Genomic DNA, 16,578 nt, shown 5'->3' on the forward strand with positions numbered 1-16,578 from the left:
TTCGAGAAAAGAAGCTTTGTGTCGCGGCCGTTGAACCGAGAAAGGTTACGAAACTATAATCAGTTTGCGGAGCTGCAGCCGCGCGCGAGGTATGGCTTATGAGGCAGGAGAAAAATGATGACAGTCCGGTAGCTAATCGGGTCGAAGTCGTTAGCTTCGTTATCGGACACTGAAACCGATTCATTTGCGGTCGTCGACGACGACGACGACGACGCGGCCAAGCGGTTCCTGTTGACGCAGCTGTTAGCGTCGAGAATCGAAACCAACCAATTCCGTGTATTTCCTCCCTCCCTCTCTCTCTCTCTCTCTCTTTGTCAAAGAAAGAACAAAGTAGCTGCTGTTCGAGGAAGGCTGGCTCTCGGTTTTGAAACTCGATGGTGGGTATCCGCGATGCGCGCAGGGAGCAGCACGATAACATGTTATTCCGTGGGACGCGGACGCGTCCGATTTAATTTTACATCCGAGCGGGCCGGAATTAAAGCGAACAGAGCTTGAACGGGATTTGATGGGATTCAAGTTTGAATGAGCGGCAAACAAGCGGCGGAAAAACCGGGCATTGTCCGCCGCAGGAACGGGTAATGGGCATTGTTCGGTGTTGCGCCGGGGGAGCCCGAGCGATCCTTCTAAATAGTCGACGCACAGTTTTCAACTTGGCATTAATACCGAATCGACCGGTTTGTGCCGGACACGTGCCGCGTGCGCGCGCTCGCGGACGCGCGGCCGATTTATCGGGAGCTCGCGCCGCGCCGCGCCGCGCGCGTTCCTTTCATCGTGCGTGTGCCGCTTTCCATCCTCGGCCTTTGTGCAAACATATTTATAGTAGCCGCTCGGATATATCTGTGCCGACGCGTCCGTGCCCGTTTATCGCCGATATATTTCGGTACGCTGGGAATTACTTGCGTGTCCCGGCAGTCGTTAGGTCCGAAACAAATCTATGGGAACGCGTGGTTCCGGCGATCCGCGAGCCGAGCTTCGTATCGCGACTGCTGCGGTTCGCTGAATCGTCGCTATCTTTCAAAATAATTAGATTCGTTTATTTTTCAAAGAAATTGTTTAAATTGCAAGTGTTCCGGTTGCCAGTAGACACAATTTAACAGGGTGTAACACGAAAAAGCAATCCGACTGGCCGGAAAACTGAAAATTACTTGACGCGGAGCGGCGGAGAGGGGTCGTCGAAACGCGAACGCGAACGCGAACGCGGGGGGATGGAAGTCACAAAGGGGGTTCGTTGGCGGAGGGGCGCGGGACGGCGGACAGATCGCGAACGAGATTGACTGGCGAATGGAAACGAGGGATTGGAATCCGTCGGTTTGCGGTATAACCGGCTGACAATGAAATCGAACCACCGTAAACGGACTAATTGCAGGCACAATAATTATTCCGCGGACGCGAGGGTCCGGCGAGGGTTGCAGCGCCGCCCGTTGCCGCGTCGCGTCGCGTCGCGTCTCTACGTTTCACGGATTACAGATCGATCCCGTACGCTTCTGTTATTAACCCCCCTGCCCAACCGAACGCGGCCCTTTCGCCCTCTCTCCCTCTACCCTCAGGAACCTCCGCCGTGGACGTGTTTACGGATGGACAGATAACCTCGAAATTTATAGTCGCGCGTATCGCCGCAGACTCTTCGGGGACCGGTGTGCTCGCCGCGGTTAGACATCGATCTCCTCGCCGGATCGAAGGATCGAAATTTGCAAACGGACCCTCGGGACTCGCGGGAATCGGAACTCGATCGCCGCCTGGTAGATAGCCCGGGTTTTTCGAGTCGACGTTCTCGCGTGACCGATGAAAGCGTCGCCGAATTTATCGCGCTCTGTCCGCTTCTCCGAGGGGGCCGGGTTTTGGCAATTTTTCATGATCGAACCGATCGGCTGACTCTTTTAACGACCATGCAGCTGGAAAGTACACCTATCGACGAGGTTGTGAGAATTTTTTTATCCCGGACTCTTGAGAAATAACCGCGCGACGCAGAATTTTTCTTGGCAGATGACTTGGCGCTTCTGGAAGACGGTCCGCGATTTTGGAATTGAAAGTTGACGCTCTGTTCGTTCCTCGAAGAGCAATAGGCGTCGAATCGATGTTCTCGCATTAACAACCACGGTGTACCATTAATATCGCTCTCGGATTTGTTTGCTTTATAAATACATAGCGAGCGAGGCACAAACCCCCGGCCCGGGGCCTGCACCAATAAATATTTGTCTCGAATTCAGCGACGAAGAACTTCAGTCTCTTCGCATTAAAATAATTTTCTTCTTGCCGACAAATATTTGTCTTGGATTTACCGTTGCCCCCGGAAGCAATAACTTCGTCCATAAATATTTAGTTCGACCGACACTTTTGTCCGGAACGCGGTTCGGCGACCGCTCTCCGCGGCCGCAGCGAGAATTTCGGATATAAATTTCAGCGGTATATAAAGCGCTGTTTATGCGGCGCGCTATCCTTATGAATACAAACGATACGGAGGTTATTAGACGCTCGTTGCGGTCCCGGCGAAAAGGTCGCGATGCAATTAAGATTTCGGCCGGGCCGCTGCCGGCAAAAGATGGCGGGGCGTAGACTCGCGATAATTCTTCGAGCAGCGCCGGAGCCGACGCGATCTCGATCGCGGCTGTAATTGCTTCGAATAACAATATCTGCGATGATTTACAGGGCGGTCACGGATCCGAGGGACGGTAGGAGAGTGGCCTTGAAGAAACTGCCGAACGTATTTCAGAGCCTCGTGAGCAGCAAGCGGGTCTTCAGGGAGCTGAAGATGCTCTGCTTCTTCAAACACGAGAACGTAAGTGCCAGCCGAATTGTCTAATTATCGAACGCTTTACTCTAAGATACTTCATTTCAAAAATACAAATGATCGTTGAAACCGTCTTTGTTAAACCCAAATTCCTCGCCAATTTATCAATATTTCCGCAGTTAAATATTAATTTAACGATACCGTCGCGCGCGTCGCGACTCGCTTTGTGCCTTTTTCTATTCGAAAATCCTCCAGCAAGCAAGCCCGCTTGATAATTCAGCGCGGATATCTCCGCCGGTTGATTTCGGTAATTGCTCGGTTAAGCGAAATCTGGGTGTAATGCGAGTCGCTAATGTAATCAAAACGAATGAATATTGATCACCGGGCTGAAATAATATCTGCGAAATTTATAGGGACAAGCGTTTAATTACAAGCGTTCCGCGAACTGTGGCCGGAACAACCGGTGCCGTTGCGCTAGTTCGGCCCATTGTCTGCGTCACGAATCGATGGAGAGAACGTTTGATTTTCTGTTGCAGGTGCTCTCGGCCTTGGACATTTTGCAGCCGCCGCACCTAGACTTCTTCCAAGAAATGTATCCTTTTCTCAGTTTTCTTTTTTAAGTGACAAATCGGTAAGCTGATTCTCGTCCAAAAAACCCGATCGCCGCGGTTACATATTATAGCAAAGACAGTACATAGGCAATACGCATAGCGTAGACAGTATATAGCAAAAATTGGCGCAGAATTATCCTTCCGCCAGCGCGCAGAACTTTGAACCGAAGCCTACACGGTGGCGAATCGATTATCAATTGTTCGACGGTTACCGCGGAACGATGTAATACGATCTTGTGTTCCGGATACCGTCGAACAGGATCATTTTCATTCCCGAATTCGGCGAACGTTCGACAAACGATCCGGCGGCCGTGCAATGGAAATTCCGGCTGGAAGGGTTAACGGATCGTCGAAGGAATTCTAAGAGGAATATAGAAAGCGCGCGTGTCTCCGCGGCGGTTCGTAGCCGCGTCGAAGAGTAGAATTCGCCGCGGTAGAAAGTGTTCAACCTGTTGAGCACGTGTGTGGGATCCGATCGCCGCGGCTCGGAATATTTACGGTTAGATAAATATAGAACCAGCCGGGTGTCGTTATTCTATAAAATGTCTGGTGGTCGTTCCGGAGCGAGAGCCCCCTCGCTCGGCATCGTGAGAGATATTTAACCTATCGAGTGACCGGGTCCGTCGCGCCAACTTTCCTGCAACGGCGTTCTATCGGCTCCGCCGCCGGTGTAGACTTTAGATAAAGAAGCGGAGCGAAATCGATGATAGGAGCCCATTATCTTACGACCTTCCGCATCGCTCCGGGAAAACGTCCGCCTCTATTTTCGAACCGTCGACGGCCACAAACACGGGCTCTTCCCCGTCAAATTGATTTTTATTCGCGCACGTAATCGCGGAGAGACGATTACGCGTTGCACGGAATTATTCGGTCGCTTTGCTATTTTTGTGATGCGAGGAAATAGAAAGAATCGAAAAGCGTTCTAAAAAATCAGGGAAACTATAATGCCATGATTTTTACAACATCCAAAAGCATCGCGTGAAAGTTTCCAAATTTTCTGCATTTTCAAAGTTAACTCATCGCCGTCCAACTTAAGCTTCGACCTCTTCTCCTGAAGACAATGGGGACTTTTGACGACCAGCGTCGAGTTTGAAGACCAAGGGCGATAAATCCCGGGAGAGCCGGCGAAATGTCTGACGTCGGCTGCAGATGGTAGCGCCGAAAGGTCGCCTCTCTGTCCCTTCTCGAAATGAAATTAAGGTCCGAACTTCTATCCGCTCGCGGGGGATCGCCGGACACATGTGCCAACGAACTAACCCAATAAATCTCGAGGCCCGGCCTCGCGTTACGAACCCCCGCGGCAGATCAATAATGCCGCCGGACGGAAAAACCGGGCCCCAATTTTCACGCCTCTTACACGAACGCTGGTTTCTGCCTTCGACTCCTGTTTCGAGGATTTTAGTTTCCGCTTCGAATTTCCTTGAATTTTTAATGCTCATCGCGTAATCGATTGTTAGATTTTTAAGCAAGCGATTTTTCGCGGAGCTACTTCGTTGAGTTTAAAGCGCCGATTTTTTGGAAGAACATTTCCACGTGGTCGATTCATCAAACTATTCCGTTCGCCAGAGCATGACCCCATGTTCGTGACCTCCGCGGTTTCGTAACGCGCGCGCATAGAAAGCTCCCATGGTGACGCGGCGGATCATTCGACGAACAAACGGCGATCCATGTAACCCGAACTAAGCGATCTCCGCACGTAACCGGCGCGGCGCGGCTTGGGCGACGGTTTACGTAAGATCGCCGGGCATCGGCGAGAGGAAGCCTCTCCTTTCTCGGCCTCCCGGAACGCGGACATTCGGCGGACACGTGAGAGATTTCGATGGGAAGGGTCCTCGCGGCATCGACGCGGATTCATTAGCTAGATCCCTCGAGAGAGATCCGTGGCTCGCGCGGAGGAGGATCGTCTCCTTTTTCGGGCCTGTTCTCGGATCTTTATGCGTCTCCCGGCGATTTCGCTACGGATTTCGGGGACGAGGGCCGCGTGACTCAGAGATCGTTACGTTTAAGATAGGTCGCGTACTCGTTGCTCTCTTCTTTTGGCATTTTCGAGTTGCCTTCTCATCGTTTTATGCCACAGCTTTGCTTTTACAGTTGCTGCAGAAAGTATTGTGCAGTAAAGACGCGTGGTGGTTAATTACGATTCGATCAATTAATTTTCTCTCGACCACCTTTCATCGATCTACTTTTCCAAGATATTTCTATCGTTAATTCGATAAAATTCAAGTCATAAAAAATTATAACATATAAAATCCTCCAGGTTGTATAAAATGGAAACAATGTAAGTCTGTAGAAATATTTTGGATCACCAGTTAAAATGGCTCCGACAGCAAAGGGCTAATAAAGGATTATTAATTAAAGCGTGATTAGCGTCGACGGTGTTTTTCGAAGGAACCGAAAAGCAAGAGAAGAGCAGCGCGCGAATCACGCGCAAACGATTCCGATTGCGAAAGGTCGCGGCAGACTAGACGGCAGCAGCTCCGCGCAAACAATTGCACGATCTGCATACAAACGAATCGGTGTCTCTGTCTGGCGTTTCAAAGGTCTGGGCGAAGAAATTTACGAGCGCCCAAGGACCGAAACGTTGAAAATAACTTCCGAAGCAACCTTGACTGCTAATCAGCCGGGTGTGATAAGAGATTCAGTCTTGTGCACCGCGCGGTGCGCGTGTTACGTAAGCCATTGTTCCGTCGCGTAGCAGGCGGCTGCATCTGACGCACGGAATGCTCTACCTCTTTGCTGCCTTAAAAAACGTTGTCGCTATTATTTGACGCGAGAAGAGCCTTTGCATAATTCTTCTACGTTCGCGGTCAGAGTTCTGTTTACGAATTAGCCACTTTGAGAGCGTTTCAGGATTTGTCGAGCGTTTTAACGCGACGGTAAAAGTTCGATTATCTCAGCTAAATAGAGTGACGATAAATACGCGGATAATAGAATAAATAAAGAATAGATCTGTAAAATAGAATATTGGTCTTTGCAATGAATCTCCTTCGATTAGGCAGATACCGGAGTACCGGCTAATCGAAGTTCGTGCTCGCGAATCTGGAAGAAACGGGATTGCTCGACGGAACAATAGACAATGCAGCAAACAACGATCGCTGTTAATCTTGCTATCGGTCCGAAGTTCGCTCGCATATTTCTGTCCGCGAATGCACAAAGTTCAGAGTCCACGTACACGATCGTGTTCTAAATTAAAACGAAAGTTCTGGTCTCGTCGCGCGTATAGTCGCAGGCAGGCGTGCATCTTTAATTGGGCCGCTCGAACGTCAGTCGCGGAATTAATGCAAAGTTCAACGTGTATTTAAAGCGTGTCCGCGCGGGCTGTTTCGCGGGGGGGGAGGGGGGGGGGGGGGAGGGCCATTGAATATTTGATCGGACGGTAAAAATGGTCCGCGCGCTAATTTTTCTCGAAAAACCGCGGGAGAATCCGTGTCGCGGAACGGTGATTGGCCGATCCGTCACGGACGGACGCAGGCGCCTCGCGGCCGAATGATCCGATCGATCGATCAACGAGAAACCGATAGCCGATAGCCGATAGCCGAGATCCTCCTTAAGCGAACGGGACCCGCGTCGGCCGGCTATACCAGAGTTAATCTCGGCGGAGGCAGCTCGATAAATCACCTACTCGCTCTCTCTCCCTCTCTCCACTCTTTATCGCTTTCTCTCTCGCTCTGTCTTTACAGTCGCCTCTTCTCTCGCTTCCTTCCGTCCGCCGATCCGTCCGCTCTCCGCTTTGTATTTATCTTCGGGCCGCAGATCTTTATGCTAATATTTGGCCAGCGAGCCGAACAATCGGCGAGGCGAACAGAAATTTTGTGGGATTTGGTGGGGGCGTCGTTGGGCCCCGTCTAATTGCCGCCTCGCGAGATTCTATGCGAGCCGGGATAGCAAGCCGAGAGACGTTCGTCCGCTTTTAATGTACTTGCAAAACATAGTCCCGAACGATGGAATTACGGAATATACTTACAAGCGAGCGAGCAGCGTTGATAAACTGCATTTACATAATGCGCTGTGTTAAGATTCGCGTTCGGAAATTTTATTGATTTGTTATTCGATTCGTATCTCCAATAACTATCTTAGAGTCGTCGATGCGCGTCCTCTTGGCCGCGAGACGCTGACAAAACGTCTCGGAAATTTGATCAAAAAGATGAATGCGAGAAGACTCGGATTTCAGCGCACGTTTCCTAAGCGAACGGATTTCTAAGCGAAGAAATACGCGCTCGTGACAACCGGCTCTCGCGCGAAACAATGACGAGTGGATTATTTTCGTGGTCTGCGGACACGGTGTATTCGCGAGCGCAATTTCTTTCAATTTTCTTGCCGGCGACTGCATTCGTTCTCGCAGACCGCTACATAGATCATCGTTAGCGGCGTGCGACTATTAGCCTGGTCGCTATTCGCCGGGTCTGTTGCTCTTCTCCTCTTTCCGTCGGTCCTTCCGTCTCGTCCTCGTCCTCGTCCTCGTCATCCTTCTCGTCGTCGGCCCGAGGATTACGTCGCGCGCACTGCACAGCTCGCACACGAGTCTGTCCGTCGGTGCATGGCACCGTTGCGATCCTGATGAGACACGACGCGATAGCTCGATTTACTGCTATCAGTTTCTTGGTTGTCCGGGCCACCTGTTTCACGGTGCGCGCACCTGATCGATTCCGGGCCGAGTTACCTTTTTAGCAGATGCCCCGTCGCTCGTCGAGCCGTTTCACCGAGACGAGGACGATTGAATTTCGCCCTCTCGCCACTCTCTCTACTGAACCCTCTTCGATCGACGCAGCGCGCAGTTCTCCGTCCTAGATCTTCAATTTTACAAATCGCGATTTTCTCGTCCGATTTTTCTCGATCGCGACGCGATCCAAATTTGCCTAAACGAACACCGCTCGTATCCATTCCGCTTATTCTCGCGGTTTTGTTGATCCAGGTGTGCTCGGTTAATTGGCCGATCGACGTCAGAAGTGTCTGGACTCGAGTGGAATTTAATCGTCGCAGATTACAAGCTGCAAGCGGAAACGTTTCGGCGATCGTTCGGTTCCCGATGTTCGCGCGTCATCGATCGAGAACGATAAAGTCGAGCAAATCGATCGCGATCGGCGTAAAATCCGGCGGCCATTAGTCGCACCGGTGCGCTCCCGGGGTGGTGCGCGCGTACACCGGTTTCCAGCCAGGTCGATTCTAATTCCATCTCCATGGAAAATTCGCCGGCGCCGCCCGGCGCGACGCCATTCAGGAAACTTCGGGCCGGGAAGTTGAACTCCGCTGAAAGCGGCTGCCTAATTTCTAATTAAACAGCCCGACTAACCGCGCCGTCTCGCAGACGATACGCTAAAGAGATTAGCCGGCTGATATGGCGGCCCGAGCGGCTCCTATTAAATCCTTCGTTGCCAGCCGAGCGAAAGAATCTGCCGCTGATTTCCGATTCTATCAACGCCTCCTCTCACTCTCTCTCACTCTTTCTTTCTCCTTCTGTTTATCTGCTGTCCTCGAATTGTAACTCTTCTACAAATCTGTCCCATGGTATGCAACGATCACGGTTATCAAATATTACTACCGAAACTTCACATAATGCATACGGTGTACCGCTCGCATGTTTAAACTATAGTGTATACGCCGGCTGCCAGCGCGTTTATCGATATAATTATGATAATAATAAATAGTATAATAATTATTAATGACAAGAGTAAATAATAATTATTATTATTATCACTGCTAATAACAATAATGATTATTATCCATGCAACAAATGTGCAATCTATGAACAGATGCATCTCGTTGTACCTCCATGTTGCAGCGCATACCTGTAAACGCCTATCATAGTGGAGAGGATCAATATGTGATCTTGAAAACCAATTTACGCAGCTGGAATCAATAGCAGTACACCGTAGAATTGTAGTTGATTCCACCATTTTGTCCATACACGCTCAATTTGCAATTTCCCGTCGCTGTAATGGAGGACGGAGCAACGATGCGATCGAGTTGAAATTTAACCCTTTGCTGCGACTCTTGCAATAGTTGACAGGCTCTTAACAATTTTTTAAGTAAACTTGATAAAAATGAGCTCGAAACGTGGCATTTTTAGCGGCGTTTTGAAGGTGTCATCCGACCGGAAAGGGTTAATATGCTCGTAGACCAGGGTATTGTTTCTACGCGTTGGCTAAACAAAAGTTGCAGAGTAAATTACATTCTCGTCGTCCGATGGAATGATCGTAACTCGGTACCTAAAACTTGGGGGCTCGGTCGTCGGATCGTCGAGATTAGGCGCGTCTCCCGGCCTCGCGTCCATAACTCGGACGTCTTGGATCGCGGGGGTGGCTCTCCCATTTGCATAAATCGAGAATCCGACGCTCCCCCAGGTTGAGGGGAGGGATGCGTCCTCTCCTCGCTCCTAATTTCTGGTTAAGGACGGGCTTGATTGGATGAATACATATCCGGCAGACCGTCGTTTGCGGAAGACAAATATGAATTACTGATTCAGCGACGGATGACGATGTTTCGGGCTCAGACCCGCCGACTAATTATGCCGGCTTGATAGCGGCTGCTGTCGCACATTTTACCCATCGTCTGCGAATTAGGATTCCTTTCGATCTGAACTTCTACGATTTTACGATTCTAGGGACGTCGCTTTTCTTGAAATTCAGATGCTTTGAAGAATTGAGAGAAGAAGTAGTAGAAGAAGTAGGCTGAGAATTAATAAATTCACTAGAGGACTGTAGGTAATGATTTTAATAAATTGCGGATACCGCGCGATCGATTAAGAGGTTTGTTCTCCCATTTTCTGAGAGAACATCTCCGTAAACCGAGTGAACTCGATGCGGAGAATTGCGAATCGATATCATCGAGCCCGTTGGATTTAGGGTCGAAAGGACGTTTTAATATTGCCGGAGCTAACGGGAGCTAATTGTCCCGAGACAATGGACTGTTTTACAGTCGGCGAAACCACCCCCCGGTGACCAGCCCCTCGCCAAGCGTCTAGGCCGCAGCTCCGTCGAGCAGACGGCTCGGGGGATGTTGCGATTCCGGCGGAAACCGCCGCCTAATTTCTAATTAAGGATCCTCCTCGATTAGCTCGCTGTCAGCGGAAGGGGTGGTTCGCCGCGCTCAGACCAGCCAGACGTGCCAGCCCTCTCTCTCTCTCTCTCTCTCTCGCTCTCTCTCGCGATCCGTCTCTCTTCCCATGAATACACCATGGCGGTCGGGACACACGGAGTTGTGCTCGATGGCAATCATGGATTATTAATGCGCACGACACAGCGCTATTGATAGGTCGATAGTGCGCCATTACCACCCCAGAACCACCCTCTCACGGTGGACGCCGGGGTCGCGGGTTTGCTCGGCTCCGTTTACACTGTTGCGCGACTGATAATATAACATCCTCTCGAGCCACGATCGATCGACGGATCCTCTACGGCCAGCCCCTGGAACCGGGGATGATCGCTGGACCGCGGACGGCTCCGTATAAATCCCCGTTCTCCCGGGAAGTAGTCGGCTACCTGGCGCGAAGAAACGTTTGTTTCGACGATTTACCACTCCGGATCCATGCTATTGCGATTTTTTCGTTGCATGGTCCATGGAGTTTTCACAATTTTTCCTTGGTTCACCGGACCCTTGACTGGATTTTCTGTCTTTTTATATTACTTTTATTTAGTTCCATTTCTAAACTCTGACAACTGAATTATTCAATTTGATTTCGATTTAGAAAAAATAACGCCTTTAATAGCGTTAATACGGCAAGGGGTTAATAGTTTCTGTAAGATGAACGTCCGTGAGACACAAACGTTTTGATCCACGCATCGGGATAGGCCGCGCAACAGCTGGCAGCGAGAAGAGGCGCGTCTTTTAACGACGGCACATTCGATGCATTAATTACCATACATAAAATGGTAGCAGACTTCTCGCGCGCGATTTTCTCAGCCCCGGCCCACTGGAATGACCCGCACGACGGGATTCGATTGCGCTCGCCCCTATCATCGAGGAAATTGATATCGATTACGAAGATCACGGCCCTTGTTCTCTTCGCAATTCATCTTCGGGCTCCTCTGAAATTGTTGCGCCGCTCCGATTACACATTGTGTGTGTGTGTGCTACCAGCAAGCGTCAAATTCTACCGCAAGCAAAAGATGGCCTCCTCCTCCCCATAAATTTCTCTTTGGAAAATCGCTCTGGAACCAGTTTAATCCGACACGAGTTTTTATTAAATTCTCGATGCTAATTTATTCGCATTTTTCCCGTCCCGATGAAATATTCAGCCTCCGATCGACGCGGCGAGTTTACATTCGCGGGATTCGCGAGCGAGACAGCGAGGTATAATTGGAATACGGAAATGGTGCGTGGCTGTCTCGCGTATTAGGCTCGCATCGCCCGCCCACGAAAACTAGTTCGGAGTCAGCCTCTCTCTCTCTTTCTTTCGAGCGTGGATTCAACGAGGAGCAGCCTGCTTTCTCCGTTCGCCGTCACCGAAATCCTGCGCCGCGGTGAAATCCTCTCGGTCCTTGCCGAAACGAGAATCCACGCGGTATTTAAAACTCCGGAGAAAGTTCGGCCGTGTGTGCTCTTCCAATCGTGTGTGGCAATTAGGGAACCGCCAAGAAAAATAGCTTATCAAATATTTCGAAAGAATTGCCGAGAATCGGTGTCCCAAGTTCAACAATGTCTAAGAGAGCGTATCCGATTTCAGATTGAAATACCTGTCTGCAGAAAGAGGTCAAAAAGTGATCGCTTGGAGCCGAGAGAATTCGCGTGCGCGTTGCTCGAAGTGTTCTCGAAAGAGCCGCAAAGTCTCGCGCGAGTCTGCTCTCTGCTCGACGATACGAAGCGGTCGCGAGGAGAGCGAGTTGTTGAACAGTTGAAAAAGAACTAGACGGTAATACTCTGAGAATAATAATCGCGCTTGTAGCCGAGGCGGGACACGGTAGAAGGTGCCGCGTGTTCCGGAGCGCGTGCACGCCTATCGATAATCGCATAATGAGCTGTTTCGCGAGACCGGAGACAGCGTAGAGAGAAGAAGCGCGGAGCCGAGGGGGGAGCAACGGGGGTAACGGGGGGAGGCCATGGGGCACACGGGGAACGCGGACACGACGCGTTCCTCCGCTTAATGAGTGCTCTAATGAACACGTAGCGTACGTATTGCCTGATGTCGGCGATCAATTAATAGACCGGTTACGGTTATCGCGAATTTACCGACGGAATCCGGATATTAGCGACTCCCGGATCGCGTTCGCTCGGCCGCACGGGGGCCAAAGGGGGCCGCAAACTCTCCTCTTGCTCGTGTAATCACACTAGCTCACGCGAGCCCCTGCGCCGCCCCGTTCCACCGCGCGTCCTCCACCTCCCAGCGAATTTGAATATCTTCGGGCTCCGACGATTTACGGGACCGGTGGCCGCCGCCACGCGCTCTCCTCTCTTTTCCCCCTTTCCCTTTTTCGATTCCGTTTCACCTGGCTCTTCCACCACCACCACCACCACCACCACCATCGCTCGATTCCATTTTAACGCTGAACCGACCGACCCCTGGAAGTCGCCAACGCGTGTCGCTTTATGGGAATCGCCAGACTTTTCGCCATTTTTATTGCAGCGTTTCAACACTCGGAGCCAATCGAATGGGGAGATCTCTCGGTTTTAAACGACGACCGAGTGGATGCATCATTACGTTTATCGGTATTTTAATTTCTCGGTTTCATTCCTATGAAACCATAGGAAATGTTAAATGTTTTAGGGCTCGCCAATATTTCAAGCGAAACAAACATTTAGCTGATTCGATTCGGAATAGCTCGTTAGCAGCGGATGGAGCGTTTTAGATAAGGCGTGCATTAGCGCAGCGGTTCTGTTTCATTCCGCCCCGAGGTTTTCCGTTTCTTTTCGCCGGTCGAAAGTGTTCTTAGGGCAGATCGAAGGTTCGATCGGTCTTACCGGTTTAACGACTGGCGTTAAACGTTGCTCCACACACGGGGCTCTTATCTGGGAGGCCACCGACAGTGAACGATGCTGCGCGTTTATGCCTCGTCGTTTCGTACTTTGTGAGCGTAATCGGCGGCGATGCGACGATAGATTCGGTTTATGAGCTGGGTAAACGCGAGCTCGAGGCGCAGCTCTCTCCGAGACGTCCTACAAGTTCTCAGACTCGCGGCGAGCTCGCGGATATCGTTCGAGCGTGAGTCGAACGGTTCTCCCTACTCTCGAGGCGCGAGCTAAAATTCTGACAAAAATCGTGCGGGTAGAGCAGACTCGCATCTACAATTTGCCTTTCGTCTCGATCGCTTATCTTAAATAGTCGCGGAAAGAAGCTCTTGCGAAATTAGGGGTGCTTTTTATAGAAATCGAGCTCTTGTACGCCATGAAACGATGGTTCTTCTACTTGTAATACATGGTCTAAAATTTTGCAAAACATTACAGTATTACAGTAGACCCCTATCTACAATCTCCCTTTCGTCTCGATCGAATATCTGCTATAGTTACGGCTAAATCCTCCCTCGAACGAAACGCTCGCCGCGTAAAAATCGTAACAAGATTTCTACGAACTGACCTAGGAGAACGAGATTCGCCTAAGCGTTCGCAACCCCGATGACAACGGGCAAAACTCGGTCAACGCGATCGCCAGGTTGCTATGGCAAACGCGCGAGAGCCCGTTGCGAGTTGCCCGGTGCCAGCAGGGCGGCACAGAAAAAGGGGAGCGAAAAAGGCAATTCCGTGGAAATGAGAACCGGTTCGACGTATCCCCGAAGGGATCGGCGGGACAAAAAGAAACGGGGAAGAAAAAAGAGAGAGAAATATGGAGGGCCTTGTGGGGGGAGAGGAAAAATAATGCCGAGCTGCGAGCGAGGGTGTTTCCTGCGAAAATCGAAGCGCTCGGGCTTGAACCGTGAAACTCGGCTCGGCTCGGTTTGACTCGGCTCGTCTTGGCGCAGCGTTTAGGCTCGTCGAGAGGCTGCGTTAGGCTCGCGATTCTGGCCGGAAACCGTGGCGCGTGAAGCGTTTAATGCGACCACCTGCGCCACGCACTTACGCGAGACTCGCTAATCCGCGATCCGAGTGTATATGCCCGCCTCCTCTACTCTCGTCTCGTCTTTCGTAAGTACCGGTTCGCTCGTCGCGTGGGAACTCGCAGGCGATCCTATCCTTCTAACCTACCGCCGACTCGCCTATTCTCCCTCTCCTCCCTCTGTCGACGATATACCTTAAATCCTTAACCACTTCGGTACGGCGCGCATCGGCCACGAAATTGTGCCCACAGCCGGCACTCACCATGCGCATGCTACTTCGTGCATCGACAGTGAATCCGTTTTGCTCTTTTACAGATCTTTGACGAGAAAAGCTTATTTATGTGTATTTCTGGACGTAAACACTGCATTTGTAGAGATAAGGCAAAAGTTCTTGGCAGTCGACTATAGTCGACTATAGTCGATGCTCGGCCGTGTGCGTTCATATCACGGCCGTCGACTATAGTCGACACTCGGCTGTGCGTGTTCATCGGTGGCCGTCGACTATAGTCGACGCTCGTACCGAAGTGGTTAAAATCACTGCGATGCTCCCCCGAAGGGTGAGAAGATTGAAATTAGCTTAGAATGTTGGAATTATTCTACAATTTTTCACTGGTGAAAAAGTTCTTAGATTAGTTTTCGCGGTTTCAGATTTATTCGCGAAATACAGAGCCTCGAATCTTAGGATTTTGAAGCGTGGGAGCAACCTCGAAACTGATGCAATAACACGATCTAAATGAACGGTTTAGACTTATAAATTATTTTATGAAATGCAGCGATGGGTGCGGTAATCTGTCCGGTTAAAAAACGACGGTTTAGAATTTAGAGCACGCCGAACGGCGAGCAAATATTCGAACGGTGAAATCTATTTGTCGGCGGCGGCGTACAGCGTCGACGAGCGTCGACTGGAACATTTGATTTCCAGCGATCACGGCACGGCTGATCGCGTACAAACCGATATCAATTTAAATTTAATGCGGTCAGGAGGGTTTTCGCCTGTGTTTGTCGCGACGCCTCAGACAAAATAACAGTTATTAATAGCGGTATTAATTATACCGATATTAATTAACGGCGCATCGATGCCGTTACAATTCTATATTAAAGAGAGGAGCGCGAACGGCGCGCACGCACGCACGCACGCACACCAACGAGCGCACTCGACATCGACACAAAACCATAATTATTTCGCGAGTCGCGAATCGACCCATTCGCTGCTCTAATTACCAGAATACCCGGGAAACCGTCGGGATTACAATGTTCGAAACTCGTGCGAGAAATTCTAGTCAATTATCGATCGCGTCGCGGTCGCGGAGCGACGGAACAGGACGGAACGAAGAAACGACGCGATGGGGGAGAGAGGAAACCGGAAACGCGGACCCGAGAGTGGGCGAAGCGAGGAGCCGGCTTTTCCACGGCCGACGGGGGAACCTTTCTAGGTCGAAACCGAGCGTTTTTCCTTTCATCGTCTGCCCACGGGAATTGCCGCCGCTTTGTGCCTGGAATTAAAAACACCTTCGCGGCGCGTTTCTCCTTTCCACCGAAAACGACGATCGACGCCGCGTCGTCGAAGCCGTCGACGCTATATTTACGGAGAGTAGACCACGATGTACTATGTATCGCTGGAAAATAGTTTTCGGGTTCTCCCGGATTTCTCCGGTTCCAGTGATCCATGGATCTCGGCGTGGCCGCGGCGGCCGCGTGGGAGGTCGCCGATGACGCGACGTGATGCAACCCGCGACGCGCAACGCAATGGATGTTGGAAAGTCGACGCCGGGGCATGGAAAAGAAACGGCGGACAAAGAGGCTCGAGAGAAAGGAAACTTTTGTGCGCGCGCGGCCTGCTTTCCGAACGACAGCCGATGACTGATTTCCTCGAGGAAGACCGATGCCTTCTCGTGGCCGCGGCACCGTTGTCTTCGCGACCGGGGCCCCAGAAATGCTGATTTACAACGGTATCGAACAAATAGACGCAGCTTCGCCTAGCCGGTGTCTTGCCTCGACCGACTTCTGATATCTTTTACCACGGAACCGTGCTGAATCTTTTACTATTATGGGATTTCCGTGGACTCCTTTGTCCGAGCGCCACTCCGAAATTTTTCACGAAAGAATTATCGGCGCAACTTTCAGATTTATTTTCTAAGAAACGGCGGCTCCTATCGGCGCGATACTTTCGCGAACTCTTTGGCGGATCTCCGAACAACGCCTTCGAGTATGTTTGGCCGACGTAAGAACCGCGATCGAGATTATTACGAGCGATCGAGCACACCCGTGCCGAGGA

General features: G+C 50.8%; 1 protein-coding gene across 5 annotated transcripts in view; it reads left to right on the forward strand.

Moving 5' to 3' along the window:
• Nmo (serine/threonine-protein kinase nemo) overlaps window positions 1–16,578 on the forward strand; it is a 170,534-nt gene that overhangs the window by 95,021 nt on the left and 58,935 nt on the right. For all 5 annotated transcript variants that reach the window (XR_013494676.1, XM_078188342.1, XM_078188344.1 and 2 more), the window contains exons 2-3: window positions 2,647–2,776; window positions 3,265–3,320. Coding sequence is in view for 4 of the 5 variants with exons in the window: in XM_078188342.1 (XP_078044468.1) it covers window positions 2,647–2,776; window positions 3,265–3,320 (186 nt within the window). In the remaining variant the exon portion in view is untranslated. The remainder of the gene's footprint in view (window positions 1–2,646; window positions 2,777–3,264; window positions 3,321–16,578) is intronic.

Source organism: Augochlora pura, chromosome 8, assembly GCF_028453695.1.
Source record: "Augochlora pura isolate Apur16 chromosome 8, APUR_v2.2.1, whole genome shotgun sequence".
NCBI classification, from domain to species: Eukaryota; Metazoa; Arthropoda; class Insecta; order Hymenoptera; family Halictidae; genus Augochlora; species Augochlora pura.